General features: G+C 38.2%; 1 protein-coding gene across 1 annotated transcript in view; it reads left to right on the plus strand.

Moving 5' to 3' along the window:
- The window catches only part of LOC127430574 (collagen alpha-1(I) chain-like), a 96,453-nt gene that overhangs the window by 20,674 nt on the left and 48,135 nt on the right, over positions 1-27,644 (plus strand). Inside the window, exons 2-6 of the mRNA XM_051680423.1 lie at positions 22,799-22,943; positions 24,199-24,357; positions 25,253-25,448; positions 26,941-27,072; positions 27,317-27,397. Of these exons, the coding sequence (XP_051536383.1) occupies positions 22,799-22,943; positions 24,199-24,357; positions 25,253-25,448; positions 26,941-27,072; positions 27,317-27,397 (713 nt within the window). The remainder of the gene's footprint in view (positions 1-22,798; positions 22,944-24,198; positions 24,358-25,252; positions 25,449-26,940; positions 27,073-27,316; positions 27,398-27,644) is intronic.

The following is a 27,644-nucleotide window of genomic DNA, read 5'->3' on the forward strand; positions in this document are numbered from 1 at the left end:
ATTACTGAACCTGGAGAGTTGCGTTCATAATGTTACCCACGAACTGCTCCGTGGAAATAAAGCGAACTAAACTCACAGCACCTCCTGAGATGATCGGAGATCATTTGCAGCATTCTCATAGGTGACATTATTCTTGCAAACAGTTTTCAGAAGAATGAAACAGAGAAGAAAGAGTGATAACTCTTTACATGCGTGTGTTCCACAAGACAGGCTCTTGCTGCACACCTCTGAACAAACAGCGAATCAGACACGAGCATTGACAACTTTTCTTTTGTCTGTTCTTTAAAATATAATCAAGTGTGTTTCTTCAAGCGCGTGTCTTTGTGACTAACAGCATTTCTTGTCATGTGTCTCTCTGTGACGTCTTACAGGTCGCCCGCCTGTTGCAAAATTACCTGCTCATGAAATACATTTGGACAAAGTGAACTGGATTCAGCCACGTCACATTTGGCAGGTGATGGGTGCTAGTTTCACACCCTGGGCTACTGTTAAATATATTTGCTGACTTCCCAGATCCATGGTTTTGCCATTTCCCAATATTGTCGATCATTGTCTGTCAATTGAGTGTTGCAATCGACATCTGGATCTTTGTAAGATATCGTTGATATCCGATTACATCGTTCTATCGCCCAGCCCTATATTCCATTCACGTTCAGTGTATGGAAAAAAAAAGAAGCAATGGAAGTGAATAGTGACTGAGACTAAAATTCTTCCAAAGATCTCCTTTTGTGTTCCAACAACAACATGAAGGAGATGAGTAAATGATGACTCAAGGAGACACACTTATGACCTCGCATACTCAAATTTGGTGATGTTACTCTTGTAAGTCTTCAGTAAGAAGTTAAGCCTTGCTCAAGAACACCCAGGCACAGGGGGCCTGGATAGCTCAGCAAGTAAATACGCTGACTACCACACCTGGAGTCACTAGTTCGAATCCAGGGCGTGCTGAGTGACTCCAGCCAGGTCTCCTAAGCAACCAAATTGGCCAAGTTGCTAGGGAGGGTAGAGTCACATGGGGTAACCTCCTCATGGTCGCTATAATGTGGTTCTCGCTCTCAGTGGGTCGCGTGGTGAGTTGTGCGTGGATGCCGTGGAGAATAGCGTGAAGCCTCCACACGCGCTAAGTCTCCGCAGTAACGCACTCAACAAGCCACGTGATAAGATGCACAAATTGACAGTTTGAGGTGAGTCACTATGCCACCATGAGGACTTAGAGCACATTGGGAAAAGGGGAGAAAATCCCAAAAAAAAAAAACACCCAGGCACCCTCTTTTTTTTTTTTTCTTAACTCAACCATTAAAACATTGCTAGTCTTGAGATATGAACTCAAGGTCATGTTTGAGGAATTAGTGTCATGGGGGTAATTTTGACCGATGGATTGGGATTTTATTGTTGGCTTAGGTTTCTTTTATATCGATGAGTCCCCTCTTTGTATTATGGACTGATTTTATCAGCTGTTTTAAGCTTGGCGAAGTGATTACAGTTGATCAAGGCCTGCCAAATTACAGTCCTGCCAAGAGTTTGGCTGCTAAAATTTTACACGTGGTGGCATGAAGGTAAGATGTTGTGAAGGAGAAGAAAAAATGAATTCCTTGGTTGGGTTGACTTGGTGGTATCAGATATGTTGGAATGACTTAGTAGAAATATGCTACAGGGATTTTAGCCAGTTATAAAAGACTTATAATGCCTATTTTGCTGATCAAGTTGTATGTGTTTCTCTGTCTCCTCCAGTCCCCCTAATGAAATGTAATGCCAGCCAAATGTCCTTTTAAGGCCTAAAACCATTATTAAACTTTATCTATGTTGTTTAAAGACAACATTAAACTCAAACACATTCTGCCCTCTATTTCTGCACAGCCATCATACCCACAACCAAACTAGCCAGGTGCATTTTTAAATACACAAGCAATTGTGTCTCAGACCAGCCTGTAGGTGCACGTTAAAACCCTGTAAAACATTTTTACAAGAGCTTTTTACAAGGCTCTAAATGGCCATGTTGGAGCAATTTCTGGTGTTGTCTTGCCCTTTTACTGGCCTTTTTCATAATAAGCATCAACGTGATGTCACAGAAACATCACAGAAACGCTTATCTGCAGTCAAATCCAGAGAGGCCAACAGACTTTGTGTGTTAATGCTGAACTTGAGGTTTTCATGAAGTCTTGGTTACCTGATCTTTACAGTCTGGCTGGGACATGTTTGCACATATGATGCATAATACAATAACATATTTATGAACTGGAATGACATAATGTTTCTGAATCTATTATCTTATTCACCCTTGAATCAGATAGCTTTGAGATGGAGATGAACTTTTAAGTCTTACCTGAATGGGATGTGCTTATTGGCTTTTCTTCCTAAAATTGTAACTCTAGTATTCTGTGTCTTTTTCACCAATTCTCTCTGCCTTAAAGCTTTGTGCATGTTCACACAAATACCCCATCAACTGAAATGTTTTTCTTGGGCTTTCCAACATCCCGTGGTTATGCTGTATTCAATGAAAGCAAAACAATTCTCCCATCTTCACTGTAGAATGTTGATGAGTATGTCCGCAGCAGTATATTTTTCCAGCTGAAATGGATCATACTTTTTATCAAAAATAAGCATTTCACACAATTTCCCAAGCCTGCCCGCCAAACCTCAACAAAGGTCTTTGGGGAATATGTCATGAAATACGTAAACCGTCTGATATGTAACGCTAAGTTTCACAACATTGTTCATGTTAGAATCTGCACTGTTTTCCAAAAATGTCATATAGCTGTAAATGTTAAGCTATGCAAATATTCCTTAAATTACTTTTTAGGGGAAAAAATATTAGTTGGCTCATGTCCAAAAGAGTGGCACGGGCTTGTCCTCGTAATGATGGTTCTCTTTAACGATTCCATAAGTAGCTGTCAGTCTGTTTGTTTTAGATTTATGCAAGATTCATACAAGTTCTGTAGTTTGTGTTAAACCCAATCCCATCTTGGAGTGAATACAGGTAAAGTGGGGCACTTTATTTTGTTTTTAATGTAGCTACCTGTATAAATTAAGCTGAAGTTTTCCACTGTATCAGTTGTCCCACTTTACCTTTGTTCCCCCTATAGCTTACTACTGATTTATATATAAAAATGCACCAAATCTGACCATTTATTCTGAAACATACATACATACATACAGTTGTGCTCAAATGTTTACATACTCTTGCAGAAATTGTGAAATTTTGGCATTGATTTTGAAAATATGACTGATCATGCAAAAAAACAGTCTTTTATTTAAGGATAGTGATCATATGAAGCCATTTATTATCACATAGTTGTTTGGCTCCTTTTTAAATCATAATGATAACAGAAATCACCCAAATGGCCCTGATCAAAAGTTTACGTACCCTTGAATGTTTGGCCTTGTTATAGACACACAAGGTAACACACACAGGTTTAAATGGCAATTAAAGGTTAATTTCCCACACCTGTGGCTTTTTAAATTGCAATTAGTGCCTGTGTATAAATAGTCAATGAGTTTGTTAGGTCTCACGTGGATGCACTGAGCAGGCTAGATACTTAGCCATGGGGAGCAGAAAAGAACTGTCAAAAGACCTGCGTAACAAGGTAATGGAACTTTATAAAATTGGAAAAGGATATAAAAAGATACCCAAAGCCTTGAAAATGCCAATCAGTACTGTTCAATCACTTGTTAAGAAGTGGAAAATTCAGGGATCTCTTGATACCAAGCCAACGTCAGGTAGACCAAGAAAGATTTCAGCCACAACTGCCAGAAGAATTGTTTGGGATACAAAGAAAACACCACAGATAACTTCAGGAGAAATACAGGCTGCTCTGGAAAAAGACGGTGTGGTTGTTTCAAGGAGCACAATATGACGATACTTGAACAAAAATGAGCTTCATGGTCGAGTTACCAGAAAGAAGCCTTTACTGAGCCAATACCACAAAAAAGCCCGGTTACAATATGCCCGACAACACCTTGACACGCCTCACAGCTTCTGGCACACTGTAAATTGAAAAGAATAACATCCCCACTGTGAAGCATGGCGGTGGCTCACTGATGCTTTGGGGGGTGTGAGCTCTAAAGGCACAGGGAATCTTGTGAAAATGTATGGCAAAATGAATGCAGCATGCTATCAGAAAATACTGGCAGACAGTTTGCATTCTTCTGCACGAAAGCTGCGCATGGGACGCTCTTGGACTTTCCAGCATGACAATGACCCTAAGCACAAGGCCAAGTTGACCCTCCAGTGGTTACAGCAGAAAAAGGTGAAGGTTCTGGAGTGGCCATCACAGTCTCCTGACCTTAATATCATCGAGCCACTCTGGGGAGATCTCAAACGTGTGGTTCATGCAAGACGACCAAAGACTTTGCATGACCTGGAGGTATTTTGCCAAGACGAATGGGCAGCTATACCACCTGCAAGAATTTGGGGCCTCATAGACAACTATTACAAAAGACTGCACGCTGTCATTGATGCTAAAGGGGGTAATACACAGTATTAAGAACTAAGGGTATGCAGACTTTTGAACAGGGGTCATTTCATTTTTTTCTTTGTTGCCATGTTTTGTTTTATGATTGTGCCATTCTGTTATAACTTACAGTTGAATATGAATCCCATAAGAGATAAAAGAAAAGTGTTTTGCCTGCTCACTCATGTTTTCTTTAAAAATGGTACATATATTACCAATTCTCCAAGGGTATGCAAACTTTTGAGCACAACTGTACATACAAATTAAACAGTCTTTTGTGTTAGATTTAAATTACAGGTCCCAAAACCAAGCCATCTGATGAATGTGATATTCTCATTTGTGGTGCGAAAGCTGGCATTCTGTAATGTTTTCTGTGCAATGTATGTTCTGGCATTGTTCAGTCACTCACAGACATGCTTGATGTTTCTGCTCAGCTTGTAACAGGCGTCTCTAGCATCAGGGGTCTGCTGCGAGCTTGTGTTCTCTGTTTTTCTCATCTGGTGCAGAACAAACGATACAAGTAATCACCTCCTGACCTGCTGATAAACACTGCTCCCTCTCATGTGCATACACACACTTACACAGGGTGGCTTCCATTTTCACGCCCAAGGCTTGTAACCTCCAGCACAACACAAGCCAAACTTTCAGGACCATTCGACACAAACATTACTAACTTTGAGAATTAAATAGCCCTAGAGCATACAACTTAGGGATGGGTCACAATAGTTGACTAGTCATCACACAACTGACTGTATCTTTAAACCTGTACCGTTAAAAATACAACTTTCAATGTACACTTCTTGAGACCCCAGCTTTCTGTTCTATTCCAAATGTGCTCCATTCAGCTTTTTTGGAAACTTGCATAGTCCTCAAAGAAGACCTACAGATTAGTATTTTTCCACAGGTTGTTTCCCCTTGGTGCATGCTAACAGGGCATAGTTACATATTTGTGTTTTGGATCATGTCTATCATGATTAATAGGTTGCTGTTGTATTGTGACTTTGAACAGTGATATGGTTGGTTGGAGCAGAGCTATATACTCTTTGTTTTGTTGTGGCAGTTTGAGAAAGGTTGGCCTGATGGCTGATGCAGGAGAGTTCTATGCGGTAACAGCAGGCAATTCATTTTACGGTTGGCATAGTGCTGACTGCAAGTAAGATGGATGTTTGACAACCAGCTAAAACATATTCCTATGCCAGACAAAGATGTCTGCCCTCATCCATAGTCCAAATTTACCTTGTGATTACCTCTATTCAGGTTTGCAATAAACCATGGAAAATTTGACCAGAAGCTATTTAATTTGCCTGTCTCCTGTTATTGTCAGATGGTAAGTATTCCCATGTGTCCTTTTTGAGACTGTGCTGACTGGCTTTACATAGATCCTGTTTCTTACACAATGCAGTTGTGTGTTCAGTGCATAAACCATATTTCACATTTTAAATCTAATTTTGTGTACAAATATGTTGATTTTGGGCAGTCCAATTATATTTTGATTCAAGAAGAAGATTCTGAGAGAAGAGATACAGTATCTGCACTCTATTTCAGATACACTGAGCTTACTATCTTTCACATTTTAGGAAAAGAAAGCTGATAGATCTTTTAAGCTCTTGGCAGATGAACAGCTATTACAAGCAAAGTGTCCATGCCTACAGTGGTTTTTTTATGCATTTGTGCTGCAGTATTCCTTATGGAACATCCCTTGTTCCCTGCAGGATCAAGCTGCCAAGCGCTGTCAATTTAAACAAATCTGAGAAGGTTCAACAGAACTGTAGGCATGCTTGACTGAGCTCCTAAGATTTAACAAGTCTTTCTGTGTTTTTAAAGGCCTGCTCCCAAAAAATGCTATGGCCACTGATAACATATTCCTTCAATTCCTGATTTTATGGCAGGAAAGCAGGAAAGTAGGAAAACTCCCACAAATATCCACCAGTATCGTACATAGAGGTATACAGTATGGTGGTTAATGTTATTGAATCATAGAACTAGAGTATTCAGTCTCATTTATGCCATAATGACATCATTATGACATTAACAGTGTTGTTACACAAGATTCACTTAATTTAAAGGCTGTTTTTTTTTTTTTTTGTCAGGTGTTATATATCATGTGTGTGTCTTCTTGTATTTGACTGTTTTGCACAAACATAAATATAATTACACACACAAAAGAAAAAATTTAAAAATGCCCAAAAACGAAGATCAGAATTATCTTTCATTACTTGATCGCTGTATGTACATAAATTGTGAAGTGTTTTAATACAGCAATACCTACACCTAATTACATCTAATATTAATTAGTACTAATATTAATTGTGATTCATGAATTGAAGTGCAAATGAAGCCTGGTAATGCATTTTGACAGAATTACACATCATTGAAAAAAACAAAACACTTTTCTTAATTGTTTTTCCAGAATCTTCAAAACTGAACAAGAAAATATAGTACAGTAAGTGGAAGATCATATTGGTATTTAGTGAGTCTCTTTCCTTTTCCTCTCCCTTGTGCTCCACTGGCACCCAGTAGACTTTCCCCCCCATGTTATTTAAGGCCTGTATCTTTCATTCATTTTCCAGATGAGTATCAGAGCGAAGAAAAAAAGTGTTCTGCCACTCAGTGTGTAGACAGTCCTAACGAGTCTAGCAGTATCCTCGTGCATCTTGTATTAAGAGAATAATTATGTGATACGGCCAAAGAGCAGGTTGCCACAAAAACACTTGATAACTGACATAGTTATCAAGTAAATGGAACCTCGGTCTAATGACATTTTCTTATTGTCTTTGATTTGTTATTTGTGCAAAAGCAAGAGAGATTAGACCATGTATTGTGCTGGTCACTTAATAAGGTGCACTTGTACAATACTCCTCAGATCTTTAATATCTGGAGAAAGTTAGCATTTCCATTCTCAATGCCAGTTGCTTATCTGGTGCTGGTGGCTTTGCGCATAAACTCTCAAAATTCGCTTTAAAGTTTATGCGCTGGGCTGATGTAGATTTTGCACAAGTCAGAATGTGCATATAGGTGATGGAAACAGCTTATTCGCAAAACGATTACATGTTTTGACCATTTGTGCACGTGTCTTTGCTCCTCACAACAAAGCAATTCTTCGAACATAGCCCTTGACATACGTAAGTGTTTAACCCACAGCTGGTTGTTAAAGTGGGTCCTCACAATCCGGCAGAACAGTTATGAGTGCGGGTGCTCCCAGGTATATGAAGGCTGGTGGTGTATAGGCATAGCAGCCATTTCAGCCCTCATTATGAGATATTACACTCATTCTGCAGCCTCTCCTGGCACCATTTAATAAAATGAAGTAAAGTACAATTGCTTCAATACTGCTAATACAACTCTCCCCCAAAGAAAGGAGGTTATTCAGTTGCTCCATCATGACAAGGTGGGGTCTCTAAAGATAATGCACATGATGTAGTGGATGGAAACGTGAAAAGGTGTGCATTTTCGTTAGTCAAATTTTTAGAAATGTGCTTAAAAAGTGTGAAACATTTGCTTGGAAACCCAGCTAATGCTGATTGGCTGATGGCACCACAAGAATGTGTAGTCGCAAGCCCTTCATTAGTGACTATCCTTAGCTATGATGTGTGTAGAGCCGAGGAGGGCGGGGCCGGGCTGGAATGAGACACACCCGGTCCCCAATCAGCCTGATGGGGCGCGTGAGGGATAAAGGCGGCCGGGGACGACAGTTCGAGAGAGAGAGAATTACAGACAGCTGTGCTGTGTTTTTAGTTGTGTGTTTTTGGTTGTGTTTTTGGTTAATAAATTATTATTTAAGTTGTCAAGCCGGTTCTCGCCTCCTCCTTTCCTCTAAACCCCCTTACAATGTGAAAAGCCCATTTCTTACTTTTTAGAATTCCTCCCAAAAATCGTCCACTGGTAAAGTAGTGGCTAACTTGGCCATGCTAACCACCTTAAACCTGACCCCTTGGTTTTACTCAAACCCAACCACATGTTGGGTTGTCACTAAGCCGTGCTCTTCACCTACGGTGGTTCAATATGTCTTGTGGAAGTCTTTAATCACTTGATTATTAGTGTCATCCAACTGCAATTTCTTCAGGCTGCCCTACATAATTGGGGTACAGTAATTTAGATATCCTCTGGCCCTTCCCGTTCCATTAGCATAATTTGATCAGGGAGGGAAGACTCTGCTGCAGGCGATTCTACTTCCCCCTGATTACGGAGCTTCACAGGATGTAGATGAAAGGGGCCAAGGGCGGATACATCAGCTGATAGCCATGTATTACTCTTGGACATCAGCCATTTGGTTTGGATAGTGAGGGCATTTTTGCCAAGGACAGAGCCTGATATGACCTCTTATATGCAGTGTTGGGCAAGCTACTCAAAAAAATTTAGCTAGCTAAGCTACCAACTACTCAACAGAAAAATGAGTTAAGCTAAGTTAAAAGCTACACTTCAGAGAAAGTAGCAAGTTACGCCACAACCTACACACCAAAAGTAGCTTGCTACATTTTAGCTACTTTATATTTTTTTCAACCGTAGATGCACGGAGCATACCGTAATAGACAAAGCATCTAAAAGACTTATTCAAATAATGTTTATCAAAGCCATGGTACAATATATTACAGTTTAGTGCAATACAGTATACAAGTATACAGTATGGTACAATACGTATGTGCACATAAAAAAACCATGGTAATGCCATGGTACTTTGAAATACAAATACAATATTTATGTACCATTCTGTATTTGCATGGTACTTCAAAGAATACAATGTTAATATCATGGTACTTTGTTATATGATTACCATGTTCATATAGCATTGTATTAACATGGTGCTCCCAGGTAATGGTACATGTCCAAAAAACACTTTTTATGTGTTTTAGTGTAGGCTAATAAGTGTTTTGATACTCTTTTGGTTGAAAAATGTATTTACCTGCATAAGTCGTTTACAAGCTACACACGTGTTGAACTTGATAAAGACCTACTTCACCACTGGCAAACAATAGGACACATTTGCTGGTTTGGTTTCCATTGATTGTAGATCCACTTCAACCAGCGTTATCTTTATTTTCTGTATTTTAAAATATTCCGTGAGCGTTTTGGCAAGTGAGAGCGCACACCATATGATTCAGCAGTGCTCTGTGTGAGCGTTCTGAGTCATTCAGATTGAATCGCAAACCAATTCAGACTGCTTTCCTATCATGTACGACCAATTCATTGTAAAGAACTGACCTAGATGAGCGATTCATTTGTGATCGGACGTCTTTAGTTCTGATTCAAAACTGGCGATAGTAAACACCGGGTACAAGGCATGATGGAGCGGTGTAGCTTTTGTCAATGCTACACGCTACCTAGTCAAAAATATAGCTTCGCTACTGAAAAGCTACTTGATTTAAAACTAGTGAGCTACCACCTCGCTTCTCAGAAATTTAGCTAAGCTAATAGCTTTGCTCTTTGTAGTGAAGCTACTGCCCATCACTGTTTATAAGGTGGTTCAGGCTAAATAATCGAGTAGGGTGGCTAAAGCTTCCATATGGAAGTGTTCTCCAGGAATTGCAGGAGAAATACTGTATAACTCTGACTTGGGAAAGAGGTTATGCATTTTTCTTGCTACAGTAAAGCATCAGTGTCTGTTGGCTTTTTTGCTAGACTATTGTTTTTTGATGCACTAACTAGCTCCAGGTCCATTAGCTCTTTATTTAGATGCCCTTCGTGCATACTATAGAAATACAATTTGCTTTGGAGGAGATTTTGTGTTCTTGGATAAGCCAGAAAGCCTTTAAAGAGGCCCTATTATGCTTTTTGGGATTTTACCTTTCCTTTAGTGCGTAATATAGCTCTTTGTACACGTAAAAGGTCTGCAAAGTTACAAAGCACAAAGTCCACACAAAAGGGAGTTAATCTCTCCCACAGACAGCACTGCTCCTGAACTTCACAAAACGCCTGGTTTGTAGTCCAGCCATTTCTTCCGTAAAGTATCTACATAACTATGTAATACATTTGCATAATGCCTGCCTAAGGGCTGCTTTGACCCTCCCTTAAACAAAGGTAGTTATAGCCGAGGCCAGGATGAGTTGGGTTAGTGCTTTCTCCATGTCGAGAAGACGTAGTTTTCTTCACTGTGAAAGCAAAACCTCTTTATTTGGACTTCCAAAGGCAGACGAATTGAAGAATCAGTGGTTAAAATATATTTTTATCACTATTCCTCAGCAGTACAACCACAACCAATGCCAGATTTTCAAGACAGTTACTCCTGAAAGATGGTGCAGTTCCCACTTTTTTGGGACAATCTGGGGCTTCAGGATCACAACCTGTAAGTATGTTGGATTATTTGTGGATTTATCTGCTACCGAGAGTTCAAAAGCGGAGTTTTGTGTTGTAGCTATGGTGTACACCCAGTGCACAGATATAGGACTCTGCTAACCTGCTAGCTAATTATATTGTGTTTAAATAGTTTTGCTAATCAGCTGCAGGCCCACTTTTACCTACAATTGTGTAGAATTATGCAGATTGTTTGTTGTTCTTACTATCATGAATAGTGATCAAGTGTGGAGATGGATTTATTTTTACAAATGGTAATTTTACGTCTGCAATCCACGGTAGTGCTCAGCTAACTTGCTGTGTAATGTTATTGTTTTGGTAAGGGTTTACTGTTCAGCTGTGGGCCGGCTTTTACCTAAAACTGTGTAACAAAATGGTCGATCTCAAGAGTCTTATATAATTATATAATTACAAGCTGTAATGTGATGGCTGCTATCTACGGTAGTCCACGGCTAACTTGCTCACTAACTCTCTAATACCCCCGGTAATGTCCAACCAGAGGTAAGCCTCTGTTCTCCTTTCAAAGCTCAGGTGAAGAAAGTTCGGCTACACCCATTTCAGCAAATGATGTCTAACTTAGATGCACTACGTGTCTTTTACTTGAAACTTTGTTAGTTTCACAATAATCAACAGTGTTCTTGTAAGAAAGTAACAAAATTAAAACTTACCACTGTGAAACAAACTGCTCAAGTCATGCTTGCGAAGGTGGTTCGGGTCGATCAGCTTGTTCTTCCAAACTTTCATTATCGGACTCTGGCTCGAACTGGGATGGCAAAAACTGACGCTACTGTTACTGTATTTACAATAGTGTTTACAGCTTCTCAGGAAGCCTTAAACTCAGTTATGGTAAGGGCCATTACATTTCTGACACACGCTCTTAAGCGGTTGACCAATCACGACAGACCGGGCTAGCTGACCAATCAGAGCAGACTGGGCTTTTCGGAAAAGGGGGCTTTAAAGAGACAGGAGCTACAACAGAGCGTTTCAGCCAGAGGGTGAAAAGAGGGGCTGCAGCAATGTACAGAATTAGAAAAATAATGTGTTTTTTGAACATTAAAGCATGTAAACCTATTCTAGTAGACCCCCAAAATAAAATTATGAACCTGTAAATTAGCATAATATGGGCTCTTTAAATTATTTATAGAAAAATCTCTTGCATAAACTCTTGCATTGGCTTGCATAATCGAAAACATGCCGTTCCTTTCAAGTTCTCCAAAATCATTTGAATGACATGAGGTTTTCATATGCGATTTGAATAGGCCGTTTTCACGATGATCAAGGGTGTGATGTCCTGCTTGCTCAAGTGTAATGTGTTGGGTAAAATATTCTGTATTCATGTAAATGGACTGAAACACCCTTCAAGGCAGATGTTATTCACATTGAAATGTGTGAAGTTACGAGAGCAGAACATTTTGGGACTTTTCTACTGACTCTCATCAGTCATCACTGCAAAGCTTAGTTGTGTCAAATGGGATCAATATGACTTCTGACCTCTCACCTTCCTCTCAAAACATGAGCTGTATGTCTGGATTCTCATCTCCAGATCTCCTCTAAGATCTTCTAAAGAGTCTGAATCACAGCCCATCAATCCAATCTTGCTGAGCCAGTTTTAACCCTCTCTCAGCCATCTGTCAGGTCGAGAGGAGACCCCTTTCAACTTCTCATTTGCACCTCAATGTCTGCTTAGATGCTTCAAAAACCAGAAGTTCTTATTCAAAGGAACACCAAACTGAATTTTTTTCAAGAGACTCCATTTTCAACTCATAGGCTAGTTCTTAAAAATACATTTTTTCTCAATACTTTTTTCTCAATTTTCTCTATACTGTTGCCCTCAAGCAAGAGTTTAAACTTTGCCTTTTACTTGCAGCTCACAGGAAAGAGGAAATAACCATCCGATCTGACAATTTTAATACAAAGTGAATACATGAACTTCAAAGAACTTCTTCAGTGTGCCTGATATCAACATGCAGGGGCACGAGATGCACCCACATCTGAAGCTCTGTTAATACAGGTACTCCACTAAAATAACTCAGAATTCTGCTCTAAACGTCATGTTTTTGCTTAGATTATATAGAAGTATAATTAAGAGAAACATTGTGCCATTTCTTAGTGCTTTTGTATCTTCCTTTACTTTTTTGCAACTCATTATCATGCAGTCATACACTGGCAAAACATTTGATGTATGTCATTGTAACGGTCTTTCTAGTATATGGGGAGGAAGCAGGAGTCGGCTTCAGTGAACCACGTGAGGTTATTTACACTGAATGTAATAACAACAGCATCTTATGAAACTGCTGCTCTTCAGCCTAGCAGTGAAGCTTCCAACACACACATTGCACTCTATGTGCCTCCTCTCCTCTGGCGTCTGGCTCCCTTTTATACTCCTTGAGCTCTCACAGCAAAATAGGAAAAAGCTGTTAGACATACAGTAATTCCCTCCAGGTGAAAATCGTTGCCGCTCTCATCTCCCGAACTCGCTCTCCATTCACAAACCGGCGCTAGACCACGCCCCCATCACCACAGTCATGAAATCAGAAACCCTGAATCAAGTGCTCAAAAGAGACGCATATTATAACCTGGTGTAAATTAGGGATGTGCAAGACTAGTTGACTAAACGGTTCTGATGCTGCTAGTCGACACTGGAATTACTAGTCGGTTAATATTTCCCCCCATTAAACTGATAATAATTTTTACACATTTACGATTGGCTTTATATTTTTACAGAGGCTGCACTTAAATTACTGTCATATTAATGTTACATATTTTAAATAGAATTAATAATAGAAATATTATTTAAAAAAAGAGGATTTCTGGAGCAGATACAGAATTTAATTTCACTTCAGGCTTCGCGTGCTTCTTCCCTCTCTCACTCGCGGCACGCGCAGGAAATGTCCTCTCGCTAGACATGCAAAGTAGTAATGAAATCACTTTGGTGGTGCGGGAATCGGCTTTCCAAATGTTTGAAAGTCCCTATGGATGTTTTCACATTTGAGTCTTCTTTACATCTGTGCATGCTTGTACGTTATTTTTTTCCGCTGTGCAGGCTTTTTCAAGTGCAGGATAGACGCCTCAGGTGAGTCAAGTCCCGTCTTTCACCAGACCATGTCGACGGGTTAATTTTACTCATCCAAAAATTTATGCTTTTGAGTAAGTAGCCTAGAAAATAACTGTTTTAGACTAGGTATGCAATTTTTTTAATCTGCTGATTAAGAAGGCTATTTTCAACGAGGCGCCGACTGCTTAACGGGTTAAACTATCTTTGATTCTGTGTGCACGTCATGTTTAGAATACATTAGGTTTATTGTAGGCTACATCACAGGCCTATTTTTTCTATCCTATAGCTACTTTAAAAAAAATTTTTTTTTTTACATCGTAACTGTTATTGGTTGACGTTCTTTACCAAACAGCTGTCATATTAGATTTCAGCGCATTTTTTTCTCTCTCATAGATTTGGCTTAGCCTACCTGTTAATTATTTTCAACAATGTCCTGACTGTTTTAATATGTTAAGTAACTTTTACTTGGTAATTTCTGTTTAGAACAGGCTATTAGGGTTGTTCCATTGATCCTGCACTATTCATTCAATTGTTTTTTATAAATATGCCTGTTAAATATTTGTAAACGTTGATTCAGTGAATGCGTATCATGTTCTAAATTTAAAGTACAATGATCATAATTCAAGGTGAGCACGTCACAGATAAATGCCCCCTTTCAGTAGAATTTATCATTGGATTTGGAATAGACTAAGTATTTTAAATTGGTCGCATACATTTTTTTTTTTACTGTTTTTTTGAAGGTTGGTTTCTCTTTAGACTAGTCGACTAGTCGGTTACAAAACTTCAGTTCAAACGACAGTCAAATTAGTCGTAGCGCACATCCCTAGTGTAAATGCTGATGTCTTGCTTGTCCAGGTTTGATTGGATCAGCTGAAACGCATCTTAATACCAGGTGTAATCAGGGCCTATGTCTGTGACAGTGAGCAGCCCATATAGACCATAACATTGCATACTTTTTCCGTATTTTAAAAATGTCCGTAGGCATTTCAGAATATTCTTCAAAAAAGAGTTATAGGCCTTAAATCAAACCAACCAGATCTGAGATTAATCATGACATTGAATTGAATTTGAAGCAAAAAAAAAAAAAAAAAAAGATTAAAAGAGCCTAATGTCGTGATGAATGATCTCTAGATGAATAATCTAGACCTCTGTTCTAACATAATGTGATTGTTTTCAGACACCGGAGTGGCTCTAGTCCTAGTAAATTTTGAGCTGTGACATTACGTTTGTGCAACATGCATGTACGAAACGTGACATGATGCAACTTGAGGCCAATTCTGGATTTTATTTTGTGTCTGCACTGCAGTGTCTGAAAGCACCTCCCACGTGATGCAGACATCCACATCTGGCACTATGTTGTAGGTTCACCATATTTTACTCTCCCTGCTGTCATGAGTTTCTTCCTTCCATGGAAAACAAAATGCAAATTAAAATAATAGTTAATTAGTAAAATAGTTAATGTAAATGAGGGAATGAAGACTGGGGCTGTCAAGCTCCAAAGTGTCATAAAAGTGGTCCATATGACTCCATAAGTCTCCTGTAGCGATACAATAGCTTTGTGTGAGGAACAGACTGGAATTTAAATTGTTATTTACTTGTTATTTTCACTGATTTACTGGTAATATGTCATTTCTGCATCCCACCTCAAATGAGTCTCCAACCCACACCACAAAGCATTATGGAAGCTTTATGAGAGAGGCGAAGACTTTACTACCAGGGGCCGAGCAAGCGATTCTTCTGCCTTCAAATTATATTTCAATCTTATTGTCTCTGCCACATTCTTTCCACACTCTTTTTAGTGTAATTTTTTGGTGTATTTTTTGTGTCATGCACTCAGTCTCTTTTATTCTTGTTCTACCTTGCACTCCCTCTCCAAATGCTCCATCCACTTCTGTTTTGTAAAAATTTGGCCACAAATGTTGTTTGTCTCGAAAGAGAAGCGTTCCGATGGGCAGACCACGTGTGAGTGATCAGAAGGGTCTTTGCTGGAGGGCACGGGCAATGATGAAGTGGGCTTCACTTGGGCTGTATTTGTGGCTTTTGATGCATGTCTTGGAAAACAATACTGTACTTTTTTATGGCTGCTGGGAAGCCATAGAGAAGTTATTCTCAAATGGTGAAATTACTTACAGATCTTAAGATCCTAAACAATTCTCATTGCAATAGTTCTTTGACATTTGATAATTTATTGCTTTTTACATCAGTATTTCATCTCACAGAGGTGCTGACAGGGCTGTACTGCAGATAAAACAGTGGAATGTAAAGCAATCTATTTACTTTTAGTTACCTCAAGACTATTCAAATGAACAAGATTTTCCTGAAAATGTGAGTGGTGCTTACCTGTCCAAAAGTTGTCGCCACAGTGTTGTGGGTTAGGGCTGGGTTAGTAAAACAAATCTATTTTTCAATTAATCATTTTTTCATTTCAACAATCCCAATATTTATTTTTAAAATCAGGAGATTGATTTTTACTCTATGCCAGGGGTTCTCATTACGTCCATCACGGTTGACCAGTTGAAAGTAATAGAATCAATAGTTGATCTTGTTAGCAGGCCAAAGGGAAGAGAGAGTACAGATAAACAAATATTAGTGTAGCTGAAATATACCCAAATTAATCAGAATTTAAGCAAATCAAGAGCTAATGAATCGGAATCTAATTGGGAACACTTTATCAATAAGCAGCTTTTGGGTTGTGTGCAGGATGTTGCTAGAACATTCCTAAGGTGTTCTGAGTGGTTGCTAGATGGTTGCTTACTAAGTCGAAAGAGCCCAGCCCCAAGTCTCTATGATATTCTGATTGCTAGGTATGGATCGGGTCCCTCTGATCACCTAGTAAAGTAATAAAAGTGTTGGTTTAACCCAGCTACACCCCTGCCCTCCCTCCCTCTGTTATCCACTGTGTTGCACGTTCATGTTGTAGACATGATGTGTTGGAGTGGAATGTTCTGTTTGGCATAGTATATGCTCTCCCAAGAACGGCCACTAGAGTAGGCCTGATCCTATGGAAAATGCTGGACTTGAACGGGAATGCATCACCCACAACCCTTAACAAGAGTCTTCAGACAGTATGCTTTGTCTGACCCCAAGATCAATCACCCATGTCATAACCACGCAGCTTTGAACATGAGCTGTGTTTTGAAATCGGGACACCATGGTGCCCTCAGGATATGGCAGTAGATCATGAGCACACACTTTTCAAGTAAGAACAATTTCAGGAGTCTGGTTTATGTTTTTTGGGTTGTCTTAAATTGAGGGAAAATGCATCAGTCATTTTGTTGGAGTGAACCTGGTTAAGAGCTGTTTGACCTTAACCTTTCCTGAAGGCGAGGAGTGTGTCATTTCTTTAGTTTTTTTATCCGTTTTTTTATTTGTCTCCTCTTTCCCTTCCTGCCTTTTTTTTCCTTTTTTAGCATTTTTCTGATAAATCATACCATATTGCCATGATGCTTCACAACCAAATGTCTCCATCCAACCTTCTAGATTTTAATCTAAATTAGTGTAATGTCCTCAGAGAGTTTCTGTCTTTTATTCAAATGTAATTTAAGATGACAGCATTGTCAAATCTGGGCTGAAGTCATCTTCGCTTTGATGTGAATGTGATGTCATATCCTCAGTATTTATAGTTCTTTATGTTGGTTGTAACCTGTAAATCACTTCTTTTGTTTTGCAGACTTTCAGCCAGCAGAGTCTATTTGTTGATATACCTTTGTAAGGACAGGAAGTAAGCCAAATGTAAATATAAGTAACATATTAATATTGTTAGCTGGCTGTTAGGTAACGGTTCAGATTCAATCACTCTGCTGAACAAAAACAGCTTAAACCAGATTTCAGATGATTTTCTGATCATAGCTGGCATTCTAGCCTGGTCTGTTTTTGTTTTAGATGAGTTTGGGGCACCTGGGGCACAAAATATACCAGCTGCGCATCAGCTTGGCCAGGCTGGAAAACCACCCAAACTAAGACCAGCAAACCTTCTTCATCTGGTCTAAGCTTTTTTCAGCAAGGAATTTTGTCTAGAGAGCTGGAATTTAGGCTATGTCACCAGATAGGGGCCTACCTATCTGCTTTCAAGCGTGAAACAGTATGACCAATAGAGCTTGACTAATAGCCATAAATTATATGATAACAGACAGCAATGCTACATAGCTTGCTGCACTTCAGCTTTTTGTCCTTCTAGAACTGTCCCTGGAGCAGAAAGACTATAAGAAAGTTTTGTTAAGAAATTTGTAAAAGATAAATGCAAGATTAAAAAAAAAAAAAACTGTTGCATGTTTGGAGCGTGTTTACTTTGGCATGTGTTTACTATGTGACTGGGGGAGAGCAAGGGAAGAGGGGGAATGTAATCCTGTTGGACACTGGTGCTGGAATTTTTTTTTAAGCCAGATCAAACTGGGCTGGTTGTGACGTCATCACAACAACATTCCACATTCAGTATGCCCAATTTATACCAGACCAGCTACCAAGATTGTCAAAATCATGGTGACTTGACTAATTATTATTATACCTACATAAATATAGTCAAAAACTGTCTCCTTCGACACAGTTCGAATGTTGATGTAATCAAACTAAAGATGCACCTCACTCATCTCTGCCTGCATCACTTTTGTCTATTGATGGACTACACTCTTGAAATGGAATAAATAGGAAAAATAATTTAACTGCCAACAAAATCCTTCATCAGCCAACTAACAAAGGACAATGCATCTACGTGAACTTCTGCAGTTAATTCAGGATGGACTTCAAAGACATTATTCATTAATCTTACATTTCATAAAAAATCTTTTTTTTAAACACTGGACCTTAACACTTACTTAGTTTTCTAATCTTAAACCATGACCTGCACTGCACATAAATAACTAATATTGGCATTATATTCATGATGTTAGCCAGAGGGGAACTGACCCCCACAGTAAGCCTGGTTTCTCCCAAGGTTATTTTTCTCCATTAACCAACATCTAATGGAGTTTTGTGTTCCATGCCACAGTCGCCTTCAGCTTGCTCACAGGGGTTCTAAATACAATAATTATTTAATGATCTTATTTTTATACACAATTTACAATCATATTAAATCAAACTACACAATGATCACTCTAAGACATTATAGATATTACAGTTAAATTTTTTGTTAATGCATGCTTTTCTGTAAAGCTTCTTTGAAATGATGTGTGTACGAAAAGCGCTATACAAATAAAATGACTTAACTTGATTAGAGAGATTCAAATCTGCTTCTGTGCCACCGGCAAAGAGAGAGACTGGCTATGCGTTTGTAATAATATTCATAGTTCTCTCATTCCTTTTTGATGAGGCAGCTGTCTTTGGTTTTGATACTACTGGAATGTCAATTATGTTGTTTTATGTTATGACACAGGTTTATTTTTTTAGTTACCCTGAGTGAGATTAGTGTTCCTTTGAGTTACGTGTGATTCCGTTTGATTCAACTGAAGTCTAACCCATTGATTACCAGTGCAAGCAGTGCCGTCACTGCCTATTAAGCTATATATCATAGGGCCTCCATGGCCACCAGGGCCCCCCTACCACGGGTTCAGTATAGCCAAATAATTATTTGCAATAAGTGTAAATAGCACTTGGCACACAGCCCAGCTATATGCATGGCAATTTATAGAATCTGTTAAAACTATTAAAAATATTACACACACTTTGAAGAAAAGACATGGAGAGATAAGTGATAATAAGTGGTAGTAATTTGCCTTCCTCAGCCTAAGATCTCATTTAGTGACATTAGTTAAACAGTAGATCAATTACATGGGCAGTGTGTGTTCAAGTCCACCTTTTGCCAATTTCACTATTGACTCTTATTAATCCATTTAAGCAAAGGCAGACATTTGCTGTGCACACCACTGGAAAGTCATTTATTATAAATAAAATTGAACATAAAAAGTGAAAATAAAGCATCTAAGGGGGGTGTGATATCACTGAAAGTAAACACGATGTTCTCGTCATGATTGAGGGGCTCACAAAAGGTTGGGCAGTGCAGAGAAAGGGGAGGACGGGTGCACGCACGTCTGGAACGCGTGGTTGGCAGCTTTTTTCAGCGGCTTGGCATCTCACAGGCCGGCGGAAAGCGAGGGTCATGGTGGTGACTTGGTTACCCATTTGTTGGACCTGAACAGATCGCTCTGTCTAAAGGGATGCTCGACATTTAAAGACAGTATTTGCTTTTCTTCCTATTATAGTTAAGTTCTGTCACAATACTTACTGTATACTTCATACACTGCTGTCGTTAGATTATATACTATTTTATTATACACCAGGGTGCAAATAGCATAAGCTACTATTTACAGTAAGTGTAAATATCTTCTACTGTAGCCTACCACACCTTAATTTGGTAAATTATTTAGTTCTTATTCATTTGTATAGAATTTCATGAAATACATTTATTAATTTGTGCATGTGATATGTGTTTATTTGTTTAAAAAATTATGTTCTTTCTTTTTTGTATTTCTGAAGTAGTTATACCTGTGCTGTTAAACAGTTGATAGTTTTGCATGTTTAAGCTTTATGCTTTTGAATAAATAGACTTGTTTATTTGCACAATTTAAACTTGCTTAGTTATTGATGTTGGGTGTGTTTGGAAAGGTGTACTTAGGGGTGCCCCCATTTTGAAAATCTGCTTAGGGCCTCCAAAATGCTAAGGACGGCCCTGAGTACAAGTCATCAGTGTGATCATTATTGACTATCAATGGTGGGAAGATAATAACTCATTGGGGGTAGTCATTTCTATCCAGTTAAGTCCCACTCTTTAATACTTTTAATGCGTGTCTCAGAAGCATGCGTAATTTCATGTCAGCTGAATTTCAGTTGAGGCATGGGCTAAAACTGGGGGGAAAGTGGGATTGGACTGCATAAAGTTATGACACTGTATTTTATATTATATATAAATAAAATAGGACTCCATGATACCCAGCTATGTTTAAAAAAATTGTTTTTTTTTTTTTAGATGCCTACCTTTTGCTGAAGTCATGTGACAATGTTTCATACTACTGTTTGAAAAGTTTTTTGTTGTCAAAATTGAAAACAGTTTATTCAGTCCGAAGTGGGTGTGCATATTTGATTCTTGGTCTGTTTAGTTTGTCTGTAAATGAAGCCTGCTCTCCAAGCCAAATCTTTCTCAGGCTTAAAGCCTGTGGTGATGCATCAGTTCTCGTAGAGTAAACTGGCTGCCCTGTCAGAAAAACACATGCTCTACATGACATGGTGCATTGATGGTCTTGCCGTCAGTGCTGAGAGTCCTCTCTCCAACCCATCAGCCAGACCAGGTGTGTTAGAAACCTGCTCACTGTGAGCTTTGCCTGCTGAGTCACTCTCTCCATGTTTGATTAAATGCAGTATTCAGCATGATTTATTTGTCTAATTTTGCACAATGCTGCACACTAAAACACAAGCCTGCAGTCTGGAAGTATGCACACACTTACTCATAGGCTGCGCAATTATAAATAACTAGATTAATAAATAATTAGAATTACAGTTACCACACTTAACAAATCACGAAAAGAGTAAATTACAGCATTCTAGTAAGGTCTATTCACATTACGATTTTCTATTTAGAACAAGTTGTGTTGCAGTGGTTGAGCATTGTACCAATCAGCGATATAACTGTTGTTTGCTTTGTGGATCATGTATTTAAAATTTGTAATAACCTTTTTATTTGTCATGCTACAAAGAGGGCAGATATCTTGATTTACTGATGTATAAAACAACAATAAAGTGATTGAGATGCAGTTCTTTTTTTGGGGGGGGGGATTTGTAGCCTACATAACAAATATGAAATAAGTAATTAAATGTAAATTCTATTCATCAGAATTACAATATCAAGGGAAAAAAATCGACACATGACTTTGTCTTAATCGTGCAACTCACAAGCACTCAAACACGTACAGAAACATGAGCTAATGCACACATACACACAACATAACTGTGCTCTTTGTAAAGTAAGACCTTTAGTGCCCACAGGAAATGAGCAAGTGAAAGAAAGAATACAAAGGTGGGCAGTATAGAGTATGACTGCATTATTTTAGACCAGCTGACATGTTATGACCCCCTAAATGGTTAATGAGAGGACTGAACAGGTATGTTTCTCTGTACAGTGAACTGATTTTCTGAGTGACTGCTCTCACATAGACCTCTACAGAACTACTGATTAATACTGGAAAAATGCAAAATGTTTAAGTGTCTTTTGTTTACAGTCTCAGGTTTCATCTGTACCTGCTGTTTTATCCGAAACAGATGTTTCTGGTATCCATTATGCAATCTAGGTTACACTATAAAAAGTGGTAACATGCAATTTTTACCTTAATGATCTATTTCTACCTGATCTAAATCTTAAAAATTACTTTTGATTTATATATAATATATTACTTAAGTAATATTTAGATTAATGTAGTCAAGTTTATTCAGCCATATTAAATCATTTTTCTTTTTTTTCTATTATTTTTTTTTTTTTTAACGTTTCACTGTGAAAACCCATTTTCACAGTGTAAGTTGTGGTCACACTAGACACTATTTCAGATCCTGTAATGAATGTGGGAAACAGGATATGATGTCACACGTTAGGGCTTCTGTTTTTAATAAATTATCAGCTATCTAATATTAGCTGTTAGGTCTTCTTTTGGTAAACATCCTTCGGCTAGACAAATTTGCAAGTCAGAGCTCACCATGCATAAACATCAAAAGACGAAACTTGAAAAAATGATTGCGTTCCCACTCTCCTGTATTTGCATGTATTTGAATGGAAATGAATGAAACACAAGTAAAGTGTGAACACACCTAAAAGGGAAAGTTCACCCCACAATTCAAATTCTGTCATCATTTATTCAGCATCATCCATCATGTTGGTCCAAGCTCATATTACATTCTTTCTTCCGTGAAACATAATAGGAGATGTTAGGCAGAATGTTCGACATCAGTCACCATTCACTATCATAGCATCTTTTTTTCTGTACAATGGAACAAACTTTTTTCTTTTCATATTTTAATCTCTTGGCAGAAGAAATAGATGTTCTTGGGTATCTGTGGCAGGTGGCAAATCACAGCAATGCATCAGTAATTCAGGAAAGCCAAAGTTGTCCAATACTGCAAGTTGGCCAGTACTCCACCCTCTCTATGCCGTTACACAAGGTGTTCGGATACAGGTACGCACAGTCACTGTCAACTAACAGGATAATCCTATGCAAAACGTTTTTAACTCCCATCTCAGTTTTTGAAATGTATGTACCACTGTGGAAGCATACACCATGCAGTTACCAAGCATGGCACAACCAAGTATCAATAATAAATCACATCTCTTCATTATAACTCACGTAACTAAGAATATTTTGTCAGTCGCTTAGTTTCTGTTTCTGTTGCGTCTCACTCTCTGTGAAATCTCAATGTTTAAAAATCCTGCTTCACATTATTATACAGTATATTGGCATGAAACAGTTGCTGGGTTTCCATCCAAAATGTTTCACATTTTTAAGCAAATTTCTAAATATTAGACTTAAGAAAATATGAATTGTTGCGCATTTCCATTTACTACGTAATGCGCATTATCATGAGGGAGCCACCTCGTCATGATGGAGCAGCTGAATTACCTCTCCCTGCTTTGGGGACAGTTTTACTTGCAAGATTGGAGCAAGTATCTCATTTTATTAAATGCATCCACAAGACAACGCAGAATAAGTGTAATATATGATATAATGTGGGCTGAAATAGCTGCGATGCCCACACACTGCCAGTCACTGCATACCTGGGAGTGCCCACTCTCAGAACTGTGCTGGCGGATTGTGAGGACCCACTTTATCGACCAGCTGTGGATTAAACACTTCCGAATGACAAGTGCTATGTTCAAAGAATTGTGTGCCAAGGTCGGACCTTTCAGTGGGCTAGTCACATCATGCTATCGCACACTCATAACACATGCACGAATGGTTAAAACATGTCATCGTTTTGCGAATAAACCATTTCCATCACCTTAATGCACATTTGAACTAATGCGAAACTCTAGAAAATCCACTTCCTCCCAGCGCATTCAATTTTAAGCGAATTTAGAACGTTTATTCGCATATCAAGCATTTCCATTCAGGATTTCTTATGCGCAATTTCAAAATACGCATAAAAATAGTTGGATGGAAACCCACCTGTTAAGTATGTTTTGATTGGCTATGATTTTGTTGCTTGCAAGCAGTTCTTCACTTTCAGTTTAGACACAAAGAATGTTTTCATGTCATGCCTGGTTAGGACACAGTCTAGGACTGATACATATAGCATATGCATACACATCTTTTTGCTAGCACTTTATAAGTAATATGGTATGAAATTTGTTCTTTTCATACACTGATTTTTTATTTTTTTTAATTGCACAAAAAAAAAACACTCCACAGATTTTCTCTCTCATCTCTGCTTCAGATTTGGTGACGAGTTCAGTTTACTGTTGCATCTGCGCAGCTTCCAGCCTGATGACCACAGTGTGCTAACCTTCCTATGCCCAGATGGACACATTCTACTGCAGATCCGCATCAGTGCCTACACCTTCACGTTCATCAGCACCCAACAACGGCACTATGAGTAAATGTCCACTATGTTCTGTGCTGTTATAACTGCAGATGCGCAGAGTATAGTGCTGTAAATGTTTTGTTTTGTCTTGTTTTGTTTTGTTTTGTTGCTGGATTGAACAGCTCTTTGATTTATTAATTCTAACATTGTGTGACTTAAGCCAAGCCTTACAGCTTAAACTTACAAATGAAGCATGGGATGTAACTCATGGCCTTTCAAAACTAATATTTAATCCTGCCGGTTAATTACCCACCTGCAAGATAAAATACATTTAATTTTTATGCCGAAATTTTACCTGTTTGTTATTTATATTCATCATTAGGGTGACATTACTATGTCATAATGTTCTTGCCATGGTCTCATGAGGGTTTCTGTTTAGTTTAAGCTTGCATATAAAAAAAATTATAATAATAATAAATAAAAAAATCACTTGTCATTACATAGACAGGAAGTGTCTTTGAATGTTTTGCCTGGGAATCTTATGGGTTATGATTTCCATGGGTTCTCCTGACTCCTGAGTGCATATTGGATGCTTTATCAAATGGTTTGTCTAGCCCACTTTGTTGAGAATACAAAATTGATCATATTTTGTTTTTCAAGTCCTGATCTGTCCAGGGTTATTATAGTTATAATAGTTAGTTATTTATCTCTAACATATTTTTATTTTTATAATTTCAATTTATTTTACTTTTCATTTGTTTTCATTCATTCTTCTAACATTAGTTTATTTCATTGAAGTCTGGTTATAAAGGTTCCACATTAAAATTTGTGGTAATTTTTCATTAGTCATGGAACTGTATTTTAGTTTTTTTTATTTTAGTTTTTTATTTAATTTAATAAAAATGTTTCCATTTATTTTTTGTTTTAGTTTGTGTAATGATAATAACACTGGAGTTGTCATTCCCAGATTCCCTGTTGGAGTACTATCTGATGGGGGTTGGCATCACGTGGCGGTCAGTGTCTCCACAGGCCGGTTGGCATTGTATGTGGATTGTTCCATGGTTGAGAGCGTGGACTGGGTTTACAATGATGGTCTGGGAATCTCCACCGATGGCTTGATGATGGTGGGAGGAATTATTGAGGGATCTGAGACCCCTTTTGAAGTGAGAATGCAATTTGTTTATGGTCCAAAAATACAGGCATCCAGCACCTATACACCTCCTATGGAATCAGAACAGTTTATAATCTTTCATTCTCTCACCAGCTCTCAGCACATGTAAATAAATCTCGAGAACAGTCCCCTTTGCATTTAAACCCAAAGTTAAGTTTATGGAGGATGAGTGTCTCTCGGCGTATAGGAGTTACTATGCCCTAGCCTAACATCTGTTGTTATATTCATCAAAGATACCAGATGGTTTGTCCATTGTCTTGCTGTCAAGTGGATAGAGATTTTATGTTTTTATGTACAATAATCTGTTACAATAATATCTGATGCACAGAGTTAAATAGTTGACCAAGAGTATGATTTACCGGTTTACAAAATAGAAATGTAAAAAAAAATTGCTCTGTTTTTTTACAGCCATATTTAGCTGTACTGTGTATGTGATTATAGATTATCACATGCAAGAACAAGAGACCCATCTCAAAGCTGGAGGAAAATGGCACTTTAGAGGATTATTTTGGCCTTTAAAATGTATCTAAAAATTTGTTATTCCTAGTTCTTGCTGAAGGACAGATATTTTATTGGTGGTAGGAGTAGGGTTTAGACAGCTGCAAAGAAGTGAAATGTCCCTTTTTTAGTTGTGTTAGGGGGGAAAGTTAATACAGCATGAAGTCTAGGCAGAGTTTTAGAGCATGACATCATAGAGTCCCAGAATTCTATTTACATACTCACACTCCACTCAGTCTTGGGGTGCTTTTAAAACAAGGGGGATAATGGGTAACACTTTTTATTACATAGCTCTCTTAAATGCTTGAACCTGATTGGGCAATTGCAACATGTTGCTAATTTGTTATGCATTATATAATGGTTGCATAATGACTTGCTAATGAAAGTTAATGATACTGATCAGTGTTTGTTTGGTGCAAATAAAGTAATAAGATCTCTTAGAACTGTAAAATATCACTCTATGTGTGTGTCTGTGCATTAACTTTTAAAGTGATATTTCACAAAAAATTTAAAGTCTGTCATCATTTACCTCATGCTTTTCCAAGCACATAAGCCTTTTTTTATTTTGTGGAACACAAAAGGAGATGTTAGTGATAATATTAGTCTCACACACCATTCACTTTGTGTGTAAAAAGATGCAATGAACGTGAAAGGTGAGTGAGACTAACATTTAGCCTAACATCTTTTTTTTGTGTGCTATGGATTAAAGAAAGTCATATGGGTTTGGGACAACATGAGGGTGAATAAATTATGACAGAATTTTCATTTTTGGGTGACCTTTCCCTTTAATACGATTGATTCTGGGTAATTTTTTGTCTATCTAGTAGAGATCGTGTTATAGCAATGCATGTACATAGTTATTTATTCTGCCTTGCCTATAATTATCTGTTTATCGTTTATGCATGTGTCATGTAACCATACAGGTTGTATGCATGTGTGTACTTCTGTATAGGTGTAATGTTGTATCATTTGTCATGTGTTTGCAGGGTGATCTGATGCAGGTGACATTTCTAATGGGAGAACCAGATGCAGCTCGAGATCAGTGTGGTGTTTTCCAGCTTCACTGTGGTGGGTCAGGCCACAAACCTCCCCGTTCCCCTCGCATACAGACTCAAGAGGTGAGCGAGCCATATTGTACTGTACATTTCCCCCTCAGTGAAGTAAGTCTTGGAATAGATCATGATGACTTTTGCACACCTGTATTCATCAAAAAATGGACTCAACAAAGACAATACAACAAAGTCAAAGTTTATTGGATTGTATACTACTAAAATGAATTAAATTCCTCTATGCATCAATATAAATCTATTCAAGAGTTCTATCTATATATAGTATTTTTTTTTACTTTTTTTCTCTATCCAGGAACTCCTGCTGTCCTCAAATGACCTGGAGGATTTATTAGAGGTGGCACAAGACAGTGACTCTATTCATGCAAAACTGCTTGTGAGTAGCTATACTGTGCTGCTCTGCACCATTATTGTTTTACTTCTCATCATTACTACTATATGAAACAAAATATTTTTTTTACCAAAAAATTAAAATTCTGTCATCATTTAGGCGCCCTCACGTTGCTCCAAACCTCCAGAGAAAACAGTATTGCAGAATGTCCAGAGTGTTGTTCAATACATCGAAAATAAATGAGGACTAGGGCTATTGAGATCCAAAAATGACAAAAAAGCACCTTAAAAGT

The sequence above is a fragment of the Myxocyprinus asiaticus genome, chromosome 40 (assembly GCF_019703515.2).
Source record: "Myxocyprinus asiaticus isolate MX2 ecotype Aquarium Trade chromosome 40, UBuf_Myxa_2, whole genome shotgun sequence".
In the NCBI taxonomy this organism is placed as follows: Eukaryota; Metazoa; Chordata; class Actinopteri; order Cypriniformes; family Catostomidae; genus Myxocyprinus; species Myxocyprinus asiaticus.